The sequence below is a fragment of the Petaurus breviceps genome, unplaced genomic scaffold (genome assembly GCF_028583685.1).
Source record: "Petaurus breviceps papuanus isolate PSGF00001 unplaced genomic scaffold, PetGlider_PUasm1.0 551, whole genome shotgun sequence".
NCBI classification, from domain to species: domain Eukaryota; kingdom Metazoa; phylum Chordata; class Mammalia; order Diprotodontia; family Petauridae; genus Petaurus; species Petaurus breviceps.
The window spans coordinates 42,088,227-42,111,382 of record NW_027186372.1 but is presented as its reverse complement, the minus strand read 5'-3'; the positions used below and the strand labels follow the sequence as shown (position 1 = coordinate 42,111,382).

Here is a 23,156-nt window from a genome sequence, read left to right as displayed (position 1 = left end):
AAATGACAGACAGTAGGGCATTAGCTCTTTGACGATAGAGGCTATTTCATTTTGTCTTTCTAACCCTATTGCCTAGTACAGTACTGTGTGTGTGTGGTGGTGGTGGTGGTGGTGGGGGTAATGTGTATACACGCATCTGTGTAGGCATACATAATATTTGGCTCAGACCTGTACTTTTATCAATATAGGAAACTTCAGGGAAGGAAATTCCTACCAGACACTCCATCTCCTGGCTCTGGGCATTTTCTCTGATTGATCCCCCTGACTTCCTTCAAGTCTCAGCTAAAATCCCACCTTCCTACAGGAAGCCTTTCCCAACTGCTCTTAATTCCAGGGCCTTGTCTTGAAATTACCTTCCCTTAATCCTGCATAGAGCTTGCTTTGTATACACTTGTTTTCACATTAAGTCCTCCTTTAGACTGTTAGCTCCTTGAGGGAAGAGGCTGCCTTTGCTTCTTTTTATATCTCCTTATCATAATATGAGCTTATCACAGTGCCTACCACATAGTAGGTGCTTAATCAATATTTATCAGTTGGTTGATTAACTGATGTAGATCTATAATTTCTGTGAAGTTTAGTCTTTTTTTTTCCTTTTTGGAGGGGGGAAGGAAGGGCAGTTAAGTGACTTACTTGCCCAAGGTCACATGGCTATAAGTGTTGTGTCTGAGGCTGGATTTGAACTCAGGTCCTCCTGCCTCCAAGGTGGGTGCTTTATTCACTGCACCACATAGCCGCCCCAATTTACAGTCTTAAGAGTTGACTGAGACACTAAAAGGTTAATAATGTGTTCAGGGTCATAGAACCGGTATACTGTGCTTTTTGAACCTTTGGTCTTCTTGATTTAAGTCAGCAACTGTGTGACAAGCTGCCTGCCTGCTTATCACAGTGTTTGGCACGTAGTAGGTGATTAATAAATGTTTACTGAATTGAATTGGCAGTCAGACAAAAATCAAGTCCTGTCTTTGGCCACCCTGGATAAATTTGTCTCCTGAAAGGGGTATTATGAGGATTAATGAGGTAATAGAAGAGCTTTGAGTTTGACTTGTGGGTCAACCTCAAATTATAATAATAAAGACAATATAAATACAAGTTGCCTATAAACCTGTGGTGAGAAGGGGCGGGGAGGAAGAAGAAGAATTGTAAAGAGTAGTACAGAATGAGTGAGTCATTTTCTGGCTTCTGCTGGGCAGGGCCCCTCATTCAGCCCTGCAGTCTTACAGATTCTTCCTTTTGGAAACATGCATACTGTACTCAGGAATTTCTGATTTGCAGCTTTCCAGAGTGCAAAGAAACAAGGTTTTTCTTCCTCCTGAACTGAAATGTGTAACAGTTTCCAAAGTAAAAAAGTGAGATGAGTGAATAAAGACATCTTCTGTTTCAGATTTCTGGGACTGGGGTGGGGGTTGAGGGTGGGTGGCTCTCCCTTTCTTCTCCTCCCTTTTGGAAATGAAATGCCGAGCGGCCAGTGGGTTTAAACCCACAGATTAACATGACATCAGCATGGAGTCAGGAAATACTAAAGCTATCTAGAAGACACATAGCACTATTAACTTACCACATCCTACATGCAATTCACCGAAGCCTTCTTAACTGGTATTCAATTTGTGCAGTGTGGGTGAGTGAGTGTCCCTCCAAGAGCTGTAACAGTACTGTATAGTACTGTATAGTGCATGGGGGGGGGGGGGGGGAGGGCTATTCAGTTTCTGTTTTTCTTGGCCATGAATCTAATCTTGAGTTAAAAGCTAGGGAAACTACTCATAGGGGTTTTGAGGATTTCTGAATAAGTAATGCAAGGAAATTGCCTAATGTTGCACAGTTTCCTTTTCTTGTTGCTTGCTTGTTACCCAAAATATACTGGTTCCTGCTAATGCCTGAAAGAATTTGATAGGTCCTGCCCCCTTGACAATTGACTGTGGCCTATTTAGTCAGAGTTATTCTGACTTGAGTTTGAGTTTTTCTTAGGGTCAAACAACAAAGCTTCCTGTAATCATAACTATAGCAACAGTGTTTTTACAGCCCACAAATCAAAAGGAATAAGGGGGGAAAATCCTCAGCAGTATGTATTTGTGAGTGAAAGGTATTATTGTGTTCATGCCTAATTCACTAGGTTAAAAAAATTTTTTTTTTCCAACTAAATCATCCACTCACATCACAGTCTAACTGTTGTACCTTTTCCCTTATTGATTCACAACACCCTGGTTTGAGATTTCTAGCAGGGAAGACATAGCAGAATGATGTTTGTAGCCCCTATTCTCAGGATCACAGGACAGAGCTAGAGGGGAGATCTTAAGAGATCATTAAGCTCAGTCCTTTTATTTTGCAGACGAATTACTATAGTAAATGATAGAAACTTATTCAAATTTTGGATGTATTAGTATATGGACAACTTGTCCAGTAAGATCACGCTTATCCACTGTGGTTGGCAGGGATAGGATGAAAGGTGAAAGGTGGCATCAGCTCTGACCTTATCTCTTTGCCAATTTATATTAATTATATTTAAAGTAATTAAATAACAGCAATAATAATCATAACTAACATTAGGTAGTACTTTAAGGTTTGCAAAATACTTTATCTCACTTGATAAATATCCTTTTGAGGTAGGTACTGTTAACGTCATTTTACAGATGAGGAAAATGAGGCTTTGGGGAATCTTAGTGACTTGCCCATGTGTAATCAAAACTCCTGATATAGGATTCGAACTCAGGCAGGTCTTCTTCACTCTAAGTGTTTATCCAACACCTGCCTACCTACTGTGTATCTTACATAGTGCTATATGACATGAAGGATACAAAAGGGGTATGAGATTTCTGCCCTCATTAGACTTACAGTCTTGCTCGAGAAATGAGATTTAACCATAGATATGTCAAAATGAGAGCATATCAGAAAAATTACAGCTGACTTGTGTAGGATGGGTGCCAAAGTGAAATACGGGGTCCGAGAAGACAGAGATCTTTGTGATCTGAAGTCCAAGGGAGGGTTGATTGAAGGTAATGGCCTTCCTCCTCATCTCCCTTTCACAGTCATTATCTTCCTCTAACACTTAGCCCAGGCCATCACTTATCCACCTAATTGTGCTTTCTCCCTTTTCAGATATTTCTGCAGCATTTAATCTGTAATCTAGTCTGGGCCTTCTTTGGCCCCCTACCGTGTATCATACCTCCCTTCTCCTCCCCCATAAGCCTCCCCAACTCAGTAAAATGTAAGCTTGTGCATGGCAGCAACTGCTTGTTCTATATTCAGGTACTTATACAGTGACTGGCACTTGGTAGATACTTAATAAATATGTTGAATTGAGTAGGAATAGGACTTGCCAGGATTGGAGTCAAGGAAGGAGACTCCACTTTTGTAGAGTTTTGTAGAATTTACTGTTCTCTCTCCCCACTTTTGTCTTTCCCTCCCTCCACCCTCACTTCACTCTCTACATTTTTGTGCCCATTGAGTTCTTGCTGTCAGTCGGAGAGATGGTAATGGTGTCAGAGATGCAGGACTGGATGGGACCTCAGAGTCCCTCTAGTCCAACTCTTTCATTTTATTTTTCTTTATCTTATTTCTTTTGCTTTTTGGAGGGGGGAAGGTAGGGAAATAGGGATTAAGTGACTTGCCGAAGGTCACACGACTAGTTTTTTTTGTGTTAAGTGTCTGAGGCTGGATTTCAACTCAGGTCCTCCTGACTCCAGGACCAGTGCTCTACTCATTGTGCCACCTAGCCGCCCCATGTCTGTCATTTTATAAATAAGCAAACTGAGACCGAGGAGGGTTTTTAAATTTTTTCAAACTCAGCAGTTGCATTTTAGTTTTGCTTTGCTATGTGTCATCTGTGTTAGAATGTGAGCTCCTTGGGAGCAGCGACAATCTTGGTTTTCTCTTTGTATGATGATTTCGTTTGTGTCACCATCCTATTTAATGACATGTCCTGAGCAATAATAGTGAATCTGATCATTAGGTAATTTTAGAGAACTTCATTTGCCATCATTCTTTCTGGTATACTATAACAAAAGGCCTTCTTTTAACCTCTCTCTTAGGACCAGACTAAACTCTGTATATGGCAAGATAGGTATTCATGCCTAGAGAGCAGAGGTTGAAAAAAAAAAGCTGCTTATTTTTCCTTAATCATCAAGAACGCCCTTCCTTACACATCTTTCCTTTTCTCTCCCCAAATGTTTGTATAATGAGGAACTACTGTTCTTTGCCTGACAACATACCACATCCTTCCCTTTCTTTAAATTTAATCTCAAGAGCCACCCCCTGCAGAAAACATTCCCTGATTTCACCCCAACCACTCCCTAATTAACTAGAACAATCTCAGCATAATAGAATGCACCTCAAAAAGTCCATCTGGCCCCTCACTACTTGAACAAAAATATTTATGGCTGATCTCTATCTACTTCTATTTCACGAAAAGATAACCAAATACCATATGTAAAGTGCTTTTAAAACCTTAAAAGCTCTATGTAAATGCCACAAATATTGAAGAATTTGTAAAACCATTAATGATCAATAATTATTACTGGGCATGTTGGCTAGCTTACCAGAAGAGCAAAGTTGTTAAGTTATTTCAGTCACATCCAACCATTTATGGCCCCATTTGGGGTTTTCTTGGCAGAGATACTGGAATAGTTTGTCATTTCCTTCCTCCAGCTCCTTTTACAGATGAGGAAACTGAGGCAAAGTTAAGTGACTTGCACAGGGTCACACAGCTAGTAAGTATCTGAGGTCATATTTGAACTCAGGAAGATGAGTCTTTCTGACTCCAGGCCCAGCACTCTATCCACTGTGCTATCTTACTGCCTGAGAAGAGCAAGATACCTTAAGGAAGTTAAGGTAGGAAGTAGCTAGAGTCACTATTAGGTAACCATTATTAATTCCCCAAGGACCCAAAAAGAGACAGTCCAGGACTCTTAAACCAGGAACCCTAGGAATAGCAATGACCTCCAGACTATCAGCCCGGCTCCTTTAAACATTTTTGAGGGGAACATCCTCTGAGAAGAAGAGACGTGGCTGGACACCCTTGCCACCATTAACACCAACCATTGACCAGTTGCCACCATTGGGTAGGTAAGCCTGCATGGGTAGGCAACATGTTAGGAGACCTAAATTTGGGTTCCAGTGTTGCCCATTTTTATTTCCGTGGCTTTAGTCAAGTCCTTAGTTTCTTTATCTGTAAAATGAGTGAGTTGGGACTAGACGGTCTTTAAGCCCCCTTTCCTCTCTCAAATAGTTTGAGTTTCCATGACTTTTTGAACAGATTTGAAAGTCTTAAGGTCTCTGAACAACACGGTAATTAGCCATAATTCCAAATGGTCAGTGATGAAGAATGCCACCTACCTCCCAACAGAGAAGGGATGAGACAGACGTTTTGGGACAGGAATGATATGGAGGTTTGTCTTGCTCGACTATGGTTATTGTTATAAGGGTTTGCTTTCCTCCCTCCCCTACTGGGGAGAAAAAATAAGTGCTTGGAAATAAAAATAGAAAAAACGTTAAAGATTCTATGGTTATTTAAACTCCAAATGTAGATTTGCACATAGAGTCTGTCTAGCCACAGTAAAATTAAAGCATATTTTAATTGAATATAGACTATTATCCCCAAGGCCTGGCACCGGTGGCCTCATACTAAGCTCTTGTAATTGCTGCATTTATACTTGCATATTTCTGTTATTTTGTAAAATTTGTGGGGACAAAGACTGTGTCTTTTCATCATTTGCTAGTATTAGCTAGTTTTGTTGTAGTATAGCCTTTAATGCTCACAGGGCAAATACATTTGTTGATGAAAAGACTTGAACACTGTAGTGATGATGTAGAATGAGAGCCCAGTACTCTTGATATGTAAATATATGCTCTCCTCTTTCATTCTTTGACTCATTTTCTTTTTCATTGTTCTGTTATTATTTAATCAGTTAATAGTGCCTACTATGTGTAAAACATTGTGTCGGGGAAAGGGATGTACAAAGTCCTCGTGAAATTTAGTGTAATGGGGGTGGGCACTTTGTGCAGTGTCATTTGCCAAGAGAAAACTGGGATCTCTAGGAATTTTTACTGTAATCCAGGAAAAATACCATGCATCATTACTGACACTGGGTCTCTAAACCGCAATAGTACTTCCCCAGTTTTGTGGAGCAGAGCTAACCTAGGGATAAGAAGGGGGGACGGGGACTGTAACCATTTTAGATCTTCATTTTATGTCTACCTTAAGATCCATGGCAATTCAGTTATTTCTAGGCTCTCCCATCCTACCTGAATTCCCTCAGGATTTCTGTGGTTCAATTTGTGTACACCAGGATTAGAACCTCCAGTGCAGCCTCAGAAATAGGTTGCTTTCTCCAGCCCTTTACACATTATCCATAGAAGGACCCTCATAACTGGTCTGGGCAGTCCTGGGCTGCTTTTGAGATCCCTGGAGTCACCCTAAGGTTTGAAAGAATAGGGGCTAAGGACCTCTCATACCCAACATGCCTTCCCTACCAGGCAAGCATTTATTAAATAGCCAGCCACCAGGAGAAGCCAAATGCTGTAGGATGTCCCTGCAGCTCACATGTTCCCTGGCATGTATCTGTGTCTTGTGTATACTTCAAATTTTTAATGTCTTTTGTTTTGTCCCTACCCTTTTACCCCCTGCCACTCTGTACTTAGTGATATTCTCACATCCGCTCCCACCTTTTTAGGCTCAGCTCAAATACTGCTTCCTCTGAGAAGTCTCAGGATTCTCCTCTTTTTTTTTTTCCCCTTTTTGGAGGGCATTAGGGGTTAAGTGACTTGCCCAAGGTCACATGGCTAGTTTTTGTGTTAAGTGTCTGAGGCCAGATTTGAACTCAGGTCCTCCTGACTCCAGAGCTGGTGCTGTATTCACTGTGCCACCTAACTGCCCCCTAGGATTCTCCTCTTAATCAACCTGTATGGGCTTCTGTATTTGTATTTCATCATCCCTACAAAATTGTAAGCTGCTTGAGGACAGGGGTGATGTGTCTCCCCCTCAGCACCTAGAGTTGAGAGCCTTCTACATAGGGGAAATAGAGTTTTAAAAAAATAAAATTCATGTTAATATAACCTTCTAGTTTCGTATAATCTCTGATTCTATTAACTGTTCACATAAAGACTGATAAAAATCTTTCTGTTTTCCAGTAGCACTTTTGACATAGAACATCTTTACCAGTTCATATCTTAAGTGGCTTTTCTCTGTGGTTGACTACCTGCTAGCTACTCAACTAAGATCTATTGCTAAGCATATCATAAATAATCTGCTTTATATACAGATGGCTGCATTCTAACCAGACTTAGTCATTCTGCAGCACTTAACAGCTCCCACTGTGTGTAGAACAAAAAATGCAGTGAAAAGAATGAAGCAAACAACTGACTTTGATGATTCTGTAACCCTAAAATAAACAGAATAAGATGGGATCAGCTTCTTTTAAAGTTTTGTGTCCTTCAGAGTTCTTTATATTCTGTACTCTTTGCTAAGGTAGTAGACTTTATTTGTGTTCCAAGCTCAAGATGGGTAGATGTCCAACCTAGGTGCTTTAAGACGGTGAGATACAATTGGGTGAAAATGAATGAAATGATGTATTTTTTTTTCTACTTGACCTAATACCCTTAGAATCTTGGGGAATACAGTATTACCTAGAACATGTAAAATTTCTGTTTTAATTTTAATTGGACTTTTGCTATGAAGTGACTTCTTTCTCTCTTGCCAGTGCAGTTTTTATGTTAATCAGCAAGATGCCCTCTGATTGAGAGTATTTCAAAATTTATTATTATTAGGGAAAGGGAATAAACATTTATATAGCACTTACTACATGCCAGCCATTGTACTAAGCTCTTATGGTTATTATCTCACTTAATCTTCACAATGACCCTGAGAGGTAGGTGTTGCTTTGATCCACATTTTACAATTGAGGAAACTGAGGCAAACTGAGGTTAAGGGACTTGGCCTGGGTCGCACAGCTAGAAAGTGTCTGAGGCTGAATGTGCAGTCAGGGCTTCCTGACTCCAGACGCAGGCACTGTGCCACCAGGCTGCTTTGATTGTTGTTGTTTTCATTTTAGACTGTTGATAGGTTTCTCTACCTGTGTCCATTAACACCTTCTCCGCTACTTACAAACTTAGAGAGTTTCCTGGGGCCCTGAGAGTGTAAGTGATTTCCTAGGGTCGCACAGGTAGTTTGTTTCAGAGAGGACCATTTGCTGTTGGTTAAAGTCCTAAAGCCGTAGGAGTGGCTATGCCTCACTTAAATCCAATTCACTTGCAAGACACTCTCCTGATATCATTGATCCCTTTGGAGAATGAAGGATGAACAACAGTAACAAGAAGAGCCATAGGCATGGCCGCACCCCTGAGACTGCCAGTACTAGAACTTGAACCAAGGTCATCCTGATTATAGGAGAGAGTATCTATATACTACATTAGCTATTGTAATAATAATGACAATAAAATTAAAGATAAAATATTCTGTTATTAAAATAGCAGCACTTACTCTAATTTTTATTCTTTTGTTATTATTAAACATTAGGACAGAATCACAAAGTTGATAAGTAGAGCCGGGACAGATATGAAAAGAGGCAGTTATCAGTGGTGGTAATTGACAGACATGATCAATTGATACACTTGTTCATTCATTCATTGAATCATCATGTAGTAAGTAGTTATATGCCAAATACTGCTCTAACCATCTCATTTCCTCTTTTTGGCCAGTTGCAAGTACTACTAATAGGAAGGCTCCATGACTCAAACCATCTGTGGTCAGAAATGCCTTTGTGATTAGAGGTCCAGGTACCCAGCTCCCAGGCTCTGACATTCCACTTAAGTATAGGGTGTCTCTTGACTGGAGGACCATCATCCTTCTTCTTGAGACATAAATTGGCATTTGGCCTAATCTCCACTCCCTACATGTTGAGAATGGCAAGAAACCATTTTATAAAAGAGTGGCCCTCAGCTCCCACCTGTTTTCCTCTGTCCCATGACTTATTAGCTTCTCTAAGCTAAAACAGGTCACAAACGGGGCCCAAATTTTTGGTCCACTGGTGCCCTGTAAACACAAAGTTGCATCATTGCCTTATTTTTACCTTTAACTTACATATTAAAAAATTCCTAATAGATTTTCTGTGTGTTTTCTTGGTAAGTTCTTTGTAATGGTAATAAAGGTTATTGGTAGAACTAAATTCAGAAGCTAGAATAATATGTAGACTCTCTTCCTTCTCTAGGGACATGTAAATTGGATTGGCGAGGCTATGAACAGAATTTATTGCAAAATCCAGAGTTGATGCAGCAGAAGCATATGAAAAGTCTCCACTCTCTTGTTTGATTTTTCCAATTATACGCCTATTGCAGCTTCTGGGTGAGAGCTCAGAAAATTGCAGTACTCTAGGATTTGTATCAAAGACACAACCTTCCGGCCCCTTTATGTTTATCTTTAGCATCAGCTCTATATTCTGATTGTTCCTGAGGAATATGTCATGATTTCGCTCTGTTCAATGCTAGCTTGCATTGTTGTTTACAAGCCTCAGCTTGGAGATTGGATCCTCTTCCTGATCTCATTTGCTATGACTTTTGACAAATTGTTTATGTTAAATGGCTCGTTTTCCTCATTTACCCACTATCTCATTTCTGCTTTCATCATCATAATCATCATCATCTTCCTCCATCAGTCAGTCAATCAGCAAGCATTTATTGAGCACCTTCTATTGCCAGGCACTGATGATACAAAGGCCCACCCTGAAGAAGCTTACATTCTATCAAGGGAGACAGCATGTATACCATATACAAATATGAGTACATGTAAACTACAGATGTGGCAGACCCTAAGCCTCAAATAAGATCTGCCCTTTGGAAGCTCATGCTCTGGAACAAGTTATATTATGCTGATATTAATATCTAGTATCTAAACATGTACTAGGTATAGTAAAAAGGAAATGACTTTATTCAGAGAAGCAAGTTAAAAAATGTTTAGTATAGACTGGATTCTAAAGCTTGTTTGCCAGGCACATTAACTACACCCTGGGTCAAGTCACACAGTTGCAAAGATACTTGTTCAGGGCATCCTGAAAAGAGTACCAAAGTGTGCCTGAGCACCCCTGAGTTGAAATGTGGTGAGTCAGGCATTTTCCTAGCAAGATGAAAACATTAAAGCATCTTCACCTAAGACCCATAAATCTATGTGTTGGAGTGCAGTCCTTCCTCAGGTCCTCTCCTCAGAATTCTCAGCTTCCTTCAAAGGATAGATTAGGAACAACCTCCTTCATAAGTCCCTTTCTGAATCCCCTACTCTCCCCCCATAGTTAGTCTTTTTTGTCTCATTGAATTACTCTATCAATTTGCATAAACTTAAAAAAATCTGTTTATATTATGATATTTCTCAAATAGAAAGTCAAAAGCTGTCTTCATTTTTATTTTGTTTCTTTGTATTCCTAGTACTTAACTCAGTAACTTGAACATAGCAAATTCTGGATAAGTGGGGCTTGTTTTGTTTTTAGAGTGAATTGGTTTTTGTGTTAATGATAAGAAAATTATGATCAGGAATCATTGTTCCTCCTGAAACAGAAATTGCCATTTGTACTCTTGTTGGGGCAGTTAGGTGCAATAATAGATAAGAGTGTTGGAATCAGGATGACCTTAGTTCAAATCCTGCCTAACATGCTTACCAGCTTTATGACACTGTTCAAGTCATTTACCTTCTCCCAGCTCCATTTTCCTCATCTGTAGAATGAGAATAATAATAGTGAGCATAAAATAAGATAATGTTCGATAATATGCTTGCAAACACACAGTATATTGTAGTATACTATTTTGTAAATCATAGCATCAAAATTCATAATTCAAAACTTTTTAGCATATCATCTCAGATGATATTATTCTCAGATCATATATTCTCAGATTCTCTATTTAACCTCGTAGGAGAAATTCAGAGACCTGTTAGACCTTATTTTCCAGAGCAAATTACTAATTTTCTTCTCTTGAGAGTGAGTGAACAGGTCTTGTTCTGATTGGGACAGAAAACATTTATGAGCCTTTGCCAGCAATCCTCGTTTGTTGAGTCTTTAGATTTGTCACTGTTTGGGGTGGTAGTAACAGAGGGGAGAATGTCCAGAGGGAGACTCTCCCCTTAGGAACTCTTGGCAACCTGTTTAACAGTCTCTTTTCCTGCTTCTCCATTATCTCAGCTTAGCCATTCACTTCGCAGTCCTGGCTTGCACGCTTTGTTAGCTTCATTTCAAAACTAATTTTCTTTGGCTCATTTACCTAAACTGGACATAGATTAATGGCCTAACCATTGAAGATCCAAGCACATGTCTCTCTAAGAGTTTTCAGCTCACTGACCATACTTCTTTTGCATCTGGAATGCTGGTATATTCCAAGATGGAGGTCAAGGCACAAAAAGTCTCAGAGAGAGAGAGTAGTTCATTTCCTAATTAAACCATACTCTAAATCCTGCATTTTTTAAAAATACCTTGTACAGCTAGACAGCAACAGCACTTACGAGCTCAGGAATGAAGTTTTCTTACTGAGTGAAAAAAGCCCAGTTTAACAGATACATTGCCTGGAGAAGGCAGGGGGAAAAAAATCTAAAAACTGTTCTCTTCCCCAGTAAATTTTTGAAGATTAGTGAGACTTGATAACCATAGTTTCCATTTTCATAGCCATTAGATGGGAAATATGCCACCATCAATTTCATTCCCTGCATTACTGATAGAAATGAGCATTTCCCTTTCTGACTCAATAGGATAGCAATGGAAATTCCCAGAAATCTTAAGCAGTTGACTTTCCTGCAGGCCAACCTTTTATCCCAGGAACCTATAATAGAAACTTAGGTAAAGATAAAGAATATAGGTATAAGTATATGTTTATCTGTATAATTTCTATGTATATGTATACATTGCACATAATATATATATGCATGTACATATATATTTCTATGGAACTTTATGGTTTGCCAGAAACTTGTACATTTTCAATGTTTGCAATTTCCCTTCCCCCATCTCCACCCACCTATTTACCATATGAGTTTTGGACCGTCTAGCCGTTATCTCTAGTTTTTAGATGAGAAAACAGTCAGGATCATAGGGCTGATAAATGACGGGATTGGGACCAGAACATGGTTCTCTGCTGATTTTTTGCTTTCTTTACTACACCATGCTCATGGCCAACTTTCTTGGGTCCCTTGAAAAAATAATTTTGAGTTGCAGAACGTAAGAGAGATGGGCAGTTTCCTTCCTTTCTGTTACAGAGGCCCGCAGGCTTCCAACAAAACTCCTAGTACTGTCGAAGCTGGTTTAAAATGGAATTGGGAAATGTTTAATAGAAAAATAGAAATACAGTACAACACAGAAAATGTTATTTTGTGGTTTTCTGTGGCTAGCAGGGATCCATTCTATTTGAGAATCCTTGTTCTGATGTCTATAATAAATTTTATTTATTTAGATGCTTAGCTTGAAATCTGTCTTGAAGACCATGTAAATAAGGCCATTTAGTGAATTACTGGTAGAATCAGGACCTAAAGCTATACAGACAGTCTTCCTGGTGGAGTAAGGATTCCTAACTTCTAACCTGTAGACCTTTCTCTTCCATTATGCATCCCTCCATGGTTTGGACTGAGTACTGTAAAGCCCAGCTTTTAAAGGTTTCCTATAGTATTCCAGGGACATACTCATGAAAAATTGGCATGTACATTATCTACACTGAATTCATACTAAGTATGGTAGAGAATTGCCTGCAAAGTAATGAAGCTGAGGAGGGGGGGATGGAGTGTAAGGGGTTGTTGATATTATGTCTTTGTCCAATGAATACAAGCTAGTTGTTTATCAAATCCAAATAGTTAAGATTTCACTTCTCTTTTCTAGGTCTACAACTCAAACAAAGACATTCAGAGTGAAGGAAGTAAGTATGGCATGTGTGGAAGTTTTTTGTGGCTTGGGATTGGGGTGGCTATTGCTGCAGTGATTGCTACTCCCCATATGGACACCAGGAGGGGCAGTGAGCATGCTAGATTTTGCTCTGATGCATTTTTAGAGTATTGCATGTTTTTCTCTCATCTTTTCCTGCTAGCATTATCAGAGAAGCAGTAGGAAACATACTGAAAGGGTCCACTCACCACTTAACATCTCTTAATCCATTAATCCTTAGCTCCCAGGAGACCTAGGCCATGTCTGAAGTCCAAACTCACAGCTTTCTGCATGGCCTTGCTCATAAGATCAGGAGAAGAAATAATAACCTGCTTAGTTGCATAATGATTCTCCCCCCCCCTCCTTTTTTTTAAAGTAGGGAGAAGGAAGTACAGAGATAGAGAGTTATGCTATAATATATTGATATGAATCTTTAAAGTTCCTTCAGACTAGTCCATAATCTCCTTCTGCTTCTTCTATCCCCTGGCTAAACAAAATTTCAAAGGACATGAAAATCCACTTAAAGATAACAGGTTCAGTACAACCATACTGAAACTGGTACTGGTATGGGTGAGGTGTCCAGACTCCCAACTCTGAAGCAATCCCAGATCTCACAGAGATAAGGCTTTAAAATTTTGTTTTCATTTACATAAAAATTCCTTTTAGGTAGCAAGACTTCAAAGAAACGTCCTTCCTCTTTCCTCATGAAAGAAAAGAAACTAAAGCCAAACCTTCCCACCCACTCTCCAAAATTCAAGCAAACCTGAGAATCCCCTCCCCACCAAAAGCTTCAAACATATCCATTTCCATGAATTCAGCCTCTGTCTGGAAAGCTAGCAGAGTAATGCTCTTTCCTATTGATAATTAGTGGAAAAGTTTTAGATTCTCTTTTTGATAGCCCTTTGTGGTACAGAGCTCCCTGTATTTTTACCCTCACAGAATGTCAGGATGAGTAAATAATTGTGTGGATAATACTGATCAGTGAACATGCTTCCTCAAATCTTTTTAGGATGCAGGTCAGGTATATGAATTATAATCCTAAAAATTGGGTAAATGCCTCCAGATTTGGTTATATAATCTGCTAAAAAATTTTCCTGTGCAGATTTTCTTCCTTTCAAGGTTCAGGATCATTGCTGATAACTGCCAGTGACAACCTTCTGGGGGTGTGGTTAAGCTATGAGTGGGGAGGGACCTTATTTCCCCCTCAGTACTGGTGGGGTTGGAGATGGAATAGAAATATGCAGGAATTGTATGGAGGTGGGGGGAGGAAGGTAAAATATTTGAGTAGATAAGGTAAATCATTCATACAGACTGGGATGCACTGATTCTATAATAAATAAGACATTGGAGAAAAATTGGAGTAGCTATGAATAGATGTCATTAACCAGAAAATCTGTGCCTGTGATCTTCTGCCGCCTCTCCTAAATCTGGAGAAAGTGCATTATAATAATAGCTACCAATCATATGGTGCTTTAAGATTTGCAAAGCACTTTACATGTATTATCTCATTTGAACCTCACAACAGTCCTATAGAGGTAGAATCCCTGTCAGGCCCATCCCCATGGGCATCTCATTTTCTGATATTATGTGCATTCTCCTCAAGTATCTGAGCCCTGCCACTGACTCGTGGGAATATGGGTGAATCGTTTGTTTCAGTTTTCTGCTCTATAAAATGGCAACAGTAATCCATGTCCTACCTGGCCCAGAGGATTACTCTGGGGAAAGGAATATGTATACCTCAAAGTGCTATATAAGTTTGAGTTATTATTACTATTCCTCATTTAGACCGTTTATCATCTCTTGCTTCGTTATAAATCCTTTGTTGGCTCAAGGGATGGGAGAGATAAGGGAGGAGTGTTTTTAAAATGTCCCATCCACTTCCAACAATCACATAAATGGAAATTATTTCCAGAAATTTAGACTTTTTATTCTTAAACAACTTTGCTTTAGAATGTGGTCTACATGCATTCTGGCTAAGCCAAAGAATCTTTCATCTTCTTTCTCATGGGTAGTTTTCTCTCCCATTTCCACCCACTCGATCTACTATAATCAGAACTCTCAGAGGTGAGATGTCTGTGACATTTACTGCCTCTTCTGAGATTCTTGTTTGCTTTTTCCACTTCTGAAATTCCAAGAAAGGAAATAGCAGCGATCTGAGTCCACATGTTTTATTGCAGGATCCCTGTGTTTTTGTTGTTGGTGTTCAGTGGTATAGTCATGTCTGACTCTTCATGACCTCCTAGACTATACTGTCCATAGGGTTTGCTTAGCAAGTATACTGGCATGGTTTGCCCTTTCCTTCTCTAGTACATCAAGGCAGACAGAGGTTAATGACTTGCCCAGGGTGACATAGCTAGCAAATGTTTGAGGCTGGATTTGAACTAAGGTCCTGACTCCAGACCCAGTGTTCTAACCACTGAGTCACTCTCAGTCTTTCGAGAAAAAGTGCCTAGATGTAGATCCCCACATTTTAGCCTAAATTTACTGCTCTTCATTGGGAGTTATCTCCCCAGGCATAAAGTATCTTGAGGGGAGGTAGAGAGTGAAATGGTGTCATAAATGGAGTCTATTGAGTGTTGATGCCAACTGCCGATAAGGTAGTGTCGCCATATAATTATATCCACAGTCTAAGGAGAGCATCTCCCCCACCCCGTCCAAATCCAAAAAACACAAAATAGCCGTCTATTCCTTTTGTCACAGCTGTCATCGTTTCACCAAGAAATCTGTTTCCAAGAGGACCAGTTCATCCCAGGAGGAGTGTCTGGAAAGCAAAGCTCTTTCCTGGTGGTCTGTCTCCTTCCTTCCTTCCTCCTTCCTCCTTATTCTCCATGATCCTATTCTAATTCCTCTTCCAATCTCTACTAAGTCAAGTGAAATCAACAAACATTAGTTCACCACCTACTATGTGCCAGGTATGTTGCTAACTGGTAGTGATAAAAAGAAAAAGAACCACAGTCTTAACTGTCAGGGGTTGGAAGCCCCGGGAGGTCAGGGCCTGCACTTTGCCATCATTTGTATCCCCAGTACCTAACACAGCGTTTGGTACATAGTACGCACTCAGTAAATATTTATTGACTGACTGGGACACCTGCACACACACACACACACACACACATACACACATAGTAAATTAGAGATAACTTCAGAGGATAGGGAGACTGGAATAACTTTTTGCAGGAGAGAGGAAAAAAGGTATGATTTTCCCCTTTATTTCTGCATTTCAAAGAAAAAAAGGACTTTGCCTTGTAGTCTCCTAGCCATTTGGCAGCTGCCATTGATTTTTGGTGTTTTTGTTTCTGAGAAGCCCAAGGTTTGACTTTGGTTCAGAATCCCTGCATTTACACCGTCTTATTTTGTTATCTTGTTGCAGTATACCTTTAAGTTGGCCTTTCCAAGTTTTCCCAGATATATACCAGTGTGAGGATTAGGCTTTTTGTTTCTTTGTTTTGTTGTTATTGGTTTGTTTGTTTTTAAAATAGTGGCTTGAAGCAAATGGAAAGGAGTGAAGGGTCAGGCTACCAGCCTGCTGTTTTCCTGTAAGACCATGTGAGGAACAGTCATAAAGCTATAAAAGTTTTCAGAGAGGAGAGGATTAATTTAGAAGAATTAGGAAAGGACAGATTCTCATAGCCTGAGGTAGAGTTCCTTCTAAGTCTTGGGTTTAATCAACATAAATAAATGTCACAGCCTTCTTACCTATTAAAGTTTAGTCTGTTTACAGAAAAGAGTGTCACAACAGTTCGCTCTCCTGTGGACCATCCCTTGGTGGGGATATATATCCCTTAGTCCCAACCTCATAGCTTCACGTTCTTCAATATAAGTGTTGGCTAGAATTCTGTATATTAAGCATATTTCAGTCCAAAAAACATGCCCAGGTTGCCCCAGGCCTACCTCCTTACTCACTCTGGGGCCAAGCTCAACCAGGTCTATCAAAATTCTTTGCAATATTGCTTTCCTTCTTTACTCTTCCTCCATTTATCCCCTACTTGAACCTTTTCAGAGATAAAAGGTATAATTATCTTTCCTTTTGTAGGTCTTATGTCTATAAGCTTCTATTAAAATACTTTAGAGACTGTATGTCACTGCACCATGTGAAGGGTACAGACAGGAAAGCATGTCATAGCAGACAGAAGACAGGAAGAGCTGGGTTCAGATCATGCTTCTTCCTCATCGTGGCTCTGTGACCTAGTTTGAGTGTCCTATGCAACTCTAAAATAAAGGGTTAAGTTGGAGAATACATGCCAACCTTCATTGGTAGAGGCATTTACTTCTGTGGGAGTTTCCTGATACCAGTGAAATCAGAGGCCTAACCAGAAACGGACCACACACAAATGGGGGATACAAGAAGAACCCGCCACCTTTGCCCATATTAGTTTACTATCAACTTATGATATGGACAATAAAGTTACAGTAGGCAAGTAGAAGAAATGATGCTATTGATCAAGATGCTTTAGGCCATCTCTACGTATATTGACATGCGGGGGGAATGTAAAAGTTTAATTAGTTTGAATATGGGTCCAAGAATGATAATCATTCTCTAGGCAGGGATGAAAATATAGCAAGACTCTTCTCACTTAGCAGCTGAAAATGTAACTTCACCCATCTCTTCCATTTTTAATACCTCTTTTCTCTGCGCCAATTTTCATTTTAGATAAAATTCCAGCATAAGAATTTGTTGTATTTGAAGAATTCTGAGAAGTTCACTGGGCTTTGTCAGTATATACCTTAGTAACACTACAGTGAGGATGGAGAAACTGAGAAATGAGAAGGGATTTGCCCTCATGTAGACCATGAAAAAACTAGAATTGGCAATGTCATCTTCTTTGTCAGTGCCCCAGGCCATGTACTGCTCACAGAGATCATACAGACTCCCAGAAATTTCAGAGTTAGAAGATAGGCTAATACTATTCTGACTCTCTGGACTTCCATACCATGCCTCAACTGCCTTCTATACATGTTCAAACTCAGCATGTCCAAAACTGAACTCATAATCTCTTCACCCAAACCTTCCTTCTTCCCATCTTCCCTTTCACTTTCAAAGGTGCGTGTCACCAAGCTTCACAACTTGAATGTAATCTTCAAATCCTCATTTTCTTGTCCCTCTCCCCTCATGTCCAATCTGTTACCAAGACCGTTATAACATCTCTAGCAAATGTCTCCCTCTCTCCTCTGACACTGCCACCAGCCTTTTGCAGGCCCTCGTCATCTCATGCCTGGACGTTTGCGGTTCTCCCAGCCACAAGTGTCTCTGGATTCCATACTCCACTCAGCAGTCAGAAATGATCTGCCAATCATGTCAAGTTGCCATCTCTTCCTAGACCCACTTTTTATCTTAATAATATCTCAGGTATTCCTCCTCTACCACTACCCTGGTGCAGGCCCTTATAACCTTATGCCTGGCCCTGGATCATGACAGTAGCCTTCTGGTTGGTCTCCTCTCTCATGTCTCTCCTGACTTCAGGCCATCCTTCACTCAGCTGTCACTTCCTAAAGTGCAGATCTAAACATTTCCCTTCTCAGCTCAGTCAACTCCAGTGGCTCACTACCCTCTCCAGAAACAAGTATAAAAGCTTCTGTTTAGATTTTAAAGCCTTTTATACTGTCCTACCTTTATAGTCTTTTTACAATTCACTCCCTACTGCCTACTGTACAGTCAGTGACAGTGGCCTCCTTTTTGCTCAGAGAGACACTCCATTTCTCCAGGCTGTCCCTCATGTCTGGAATGCTCTCACTTCTCATCTCTGTCTCCTGGATTCCCTGGCCTTCTTCAAGTCCCACCTACAGGAAGCCGTTTTCTGTCTCCCTCAATCCTATTGCCTTCCCTTTATTGATTATTTCAAATTTATCCTGTATATGTTTTGTTTGTATATAGTTGCCTAAATGTTGTCCCCGATAAGACTGAGTGAGTTCTTTGAGGATATGGGCTGTTTTTGACTGCCAGACTGATTGATTGATTGGAAGATCCACTTGCCTCTGAAGTCCCCTTCTCCAGTTGGTGAGGTTCTTCCTTCCTCTTCAGGTTCCAACTCTGACTCTAGACCGCATGGTTACCCATGTGGGTACATTCCCCACCCCTAACCTTTGTTTTATGTTGTCTTCCCCCATTAAAACATAAATTTGAGAGCAGGAACTGGCTTTCTTTTTGCTTATATTTGTATTTCTAGTATTTAGCAAAGTTCCTGGCACATAGCAAACACTTAATAAATACTTATTGACTTGATTTACCTTTCCACAGAGCCAAAAATTCTCTCTGTGACATTCAAATATTTAGTCATGCAGTCATTAATTAAAGACTTTCAATAAGGATGAACCCACCACTTTTGAAAACAAGCACTTTGGGGAGGCTTTTATTGTAAAGAAGGGTATTCTTCTATGGAACAGAGCTCTGTCTTGTCTTTCTGCCACTTTTAAACATTGGTCTGTATTCCACTTTCTGATGTTAAGCACAAGAAGGCTAATCCCCTTTCAGTATGACACCTATTCAGGTACTTGGACACAGTTATCATTCACCTCTTTTTTCCTCTGAGCTGAATTTCCTCCAGTCATCATGCAGCAAGATTTCAAGTCCCTTCTCCATCCTGCCTTTCCCTAGGAGTTGCTGTTGCCAAAACCATGTTATGGTCATGCTACATACTTTTAAGTCCAGATATTTTCTTCTAATACCTTACCTAAGTAAGTCAAGTAGTACTGTTCTTCATACTTCCTTAATGAACTCTTAATTAGTGTGAAAAACAGTGGTTTACAATCAGAAGACCTGCTTTAGTGAACTACTCATATGATCTTGGTTAAGTCAGTTAACCTTTCTTGGTCTCAATTTCCTCATCTGTCAAATGAAAGGGGTAAAATAGAAGACCACCAAGGTTGCATCCAGCTCTAAATCTTTATGAACTGATGCTACCAATCTAAAAGCCTTTGCCCTGAGCTGGGAGAAAATGCAATCCTTTCTTCCCTCCTTTCCCTGGCTGCCAGTCACGTTTCTGTGTTTACTCTCTGGTGAGCAGGTTCAGAACCTTAACTTGGCCTGCAGCACTCCCACAAGGATTGGGTAACAAAACAAAAGCAGCTTTATGGAGCGTTTCTGTAATGCACACTCCTCCTTTCTAAGGTTGTAATTTAGGGCAGACTCTTCAGTGGCATCTTCTGAGGGCCATTTCCTTTATAGGGGAAGAGGGTAGGCTGGTTCAGATGGGGAGGATTGTCAAAATTCTCTTATATTTTGTGATAGTTTGAACATAGATTCACAGAAGTACCACTGGTCAAGGATCAAGGTGTGTTAGTATGTCCTATTATAAATAAATTTTTTAAAAGATCCCAATTCTTTGAGATCTTTGGAAGAAAGAAGTTGTTTTTCAAGGTCTAAAGTACCTCCCAAAGGATTATTGGGAAACTAGACTGCCCTGTGAAATTGACAAAGAAGAGAAGGAAAGAAAAAAGAAAGAAAAGAAGGGGAAAAAGCCTCAATTTTATGTCTTTTCATTCAGTTTTATTCATTCCTTCATAGGAGTCTCATCACAATTAGGATACCATTGATTTAAGAGGAAGAGGGGGAACACCGTGGGTAACTAGGATTCCTTTGGGATCATAGCCATCTGTTTGCTGCCAGGTCCCCACTGGTTCATGGGTTATAAATAGAACATTTCCCCTTTTAAACCTGAGAAGGAGTGAAGGCATTAATAGGCGTTTTAGTCTGGCCTCCCATGTACCAAGCCTCTCTGGCTCTTAGGGCAGTCAGCTGAACATCCCTTCATCTCGAGCTTTCCATCCTTGCCTGCCAGGACTGACAGATAAAACGGCAGATGACTTACTCCTCCTGCATTATTTCCACCCCCTCATGGCCCTTTCTTTCTTTGCTTTTTTTTTCTCCTGTAAAGAGAAAGACTTCTATGACTGTTGCTTTCCTTAAGAGAGCCGTAGACAAGGTGAGCTGGGGTAACTTTAGCTCCCAGTGGTCGCTAGCTTTCTCAGCCTTGTTTTCTCTGTAGGAGTCATGTGTTCAACATAGCTGCCATTGGCAGCAGTGATCTTGAAATATATTTAGTTGAGAGGTAACACCCTCGCTGAAGAATAGTCAGATGGTGTGCTATCTCACACCTCTGAAGGGGTAGCGGTATTCAAAAGGGCTGGATTTTCTCAAGCATTCTCTTGCTTCTTTTTGCCATTTTGTGAGGCAGCTTCTTAGGGGTGGTATATGATTTTCCTAGGTTGTCAGGGAGATTTAGATTTGACATTATTATTCCCATTTTACAGGGAAGGAAACTGAGGCCAAGAGAGCCTTACAGATTATTTAGGTCTTACTCCCTTATTTTATAGATAATGGAAGAGTGGCTTGCCAAAGGTCACACGGTAAGTAATAGGGCTGGAATGTGAACTCAGGAATTCTGTCTCCCAAGCCTGTGTTCTTTCTCATTTTCCCTGTATTTTATTTATTATTTTCTGACTTCTCTTGAGTATTTTAACTAAGAATCTTTTCCTTTCCTAGCCAACCCACCATTCTAAGGCCCATAACTTTCTACTTGCAAGGACACTGGGATGCTCCCTTCCCCTGGGACCTCTGAGATCAGTGCAGATTAAAACTTGGCCTATGAGTCTTATGACTCATCTGAGGCTAGTTAGCCCCCAAGATTGTTGTATGAACCTCATTGGCTATGGCTAGGATCTCGTTTAATAAAACCTGATTCCCATGTAAACAGATGACCAGTTCCCTCGGGGCATCTGAAGGGCAGAGAACAGCCAATAGCAGAAGATCTTGGTGCATAAAGTTGATTGAAAGAACACTAACCATGTACCATTTTCAGAGAAATAGGAATGTTCTACTTTTGGTTGAAAAATCAATGCGGGCTGTCCAGGCCGCAGGGCAGGAGGGAATTGAGGCTGCTGCACTGTAACTCATTCTCAAGATATTTGCCATCCTGCGTGAGACAAATGGTCCTGATTAGGCTGGTTGGAATTACTGTGTGCCCTGACACTTCTATTTCCTGGCTGCCTCTTATCTGGAAATTTAAGGTGGATTGGCTGATTGTGGAGGAGAGATACAAGATGAAAAATATCATGAAGAAAATCCCTCCAAAATGTGTCCATGGTGTTCAGTGTGCTTAAATTTTACAGCAGAAACTATCTCTCTGCCCTGCTCAACCCTAACAGTGATCTATAGTACATGATGGGGAGTGAGTGGCAGTATAGATTTTGCAGTGCAACATAGAATTAGAAAATACTTTCAGTTTTAACTTTGGAATATATCATGATCCCCCCACTTCATTAGATTTGCTCTCTTAATTATGTTTAGCTTCAGTTAATATTCAAATTACTTTATAATCCCTGAATACCCCCCTGCTGCAAGTTAAGAGAGAGGGACCTGGGTTGCCAGAGATAAAACTAGAAGGAGCTGGCTTGAGGGAACTTAACTAGAGTAAATCCACGAAGTGAATCATTTGCAAAGGGTTAATTTAGTCAGTCAGCTAGCATAAAGGACCTGCTGTGTTCTAGGTACTGGGGCTATGCACTTGAGGTACAAAGACAAAAAGAAAGTAACCCAGCCCTCAGAAAACTGCATTTTTGGTGGGGAGGTACAAGCAACATTTAAGTAAGTTAATGAAAGACAATTTCTTTGGGGGAGGTATTAGCATCTGGGAAATTAGGGAAGGGTTCCTGTAGGAGGCAAAAGCTGAGCGAGGCTTGAGTGGGAGCTAGGGATTCTATAAAGGTAAGGAGAGGGTACCTCTTAGACATGGAGATGGGATATGGCAAATCATGTATGAAGAAGAGCAAATAGTCCAGTCTGCCTCCAGTGCATGGAGAGGAATAGTTGATAATAATCTTATTTAGTAGCCTTACTAAATAATCTTAATTTAATAGCCAAATTATGAAGGGTTTTCAGTTCCAAACAGAAGAGTCTGTTTATACTCCCATAGTCAGCAGAAAGTCCTTGGAGTTTTTTGAAGAAGAGAGTGACATATGGTCAAATTGGTCAAATCTGTGATGAATGGATTAAAGTGCAGGCTTGAAGACTAATTGGACAGTGATAGTAGTGGTCCAACCTAAGGTGGCTGTATGAGTGGAGAGGACAGGACAGGTATGAGAGAGGAAGAATCAATAAAACTTAGCTACTGAATCATTAGAATAATAGCTAGAGGGGCAGCTAGGTGGTGCAGTGGATTGAGGACTGGCTCTGGAGTCAGAAGGACCCGAGTTCAGATCCAGCCTCAGACACTTACTAGCTCTGTGACCCTGGGCAAGTCACTTAACCCTGATTGCCTTTCAAAAACAAAATAATGGCTGGAGTATCAAATG

The 23,156-nt window shown here is 40.3% G+C and overlaps 1 protein-coding gene across 1 annotated transcript in view; it reads left to right on the top strand.

Moving 5' to 3' along the window:
- The window catches only part of ARHGAP26 (Rho GTPase activating protein 26), a 517,847-nt gene that overhangs the window by 250,369 nt on the left and 244,322 nt on the right, over positions 1 to 23,156 (top strand). The window contains exon 10 of the mRNA XM_069102296.1: positions 12,828 to 12,864. Coding sequence (XP_068958397.1) covers positions 12,828 to 12,864 — 37 coding nt within the window. The remainder of the gene's footprint in view (positions 1 to 12,827; positions 12,865 to 23,156) is intronic.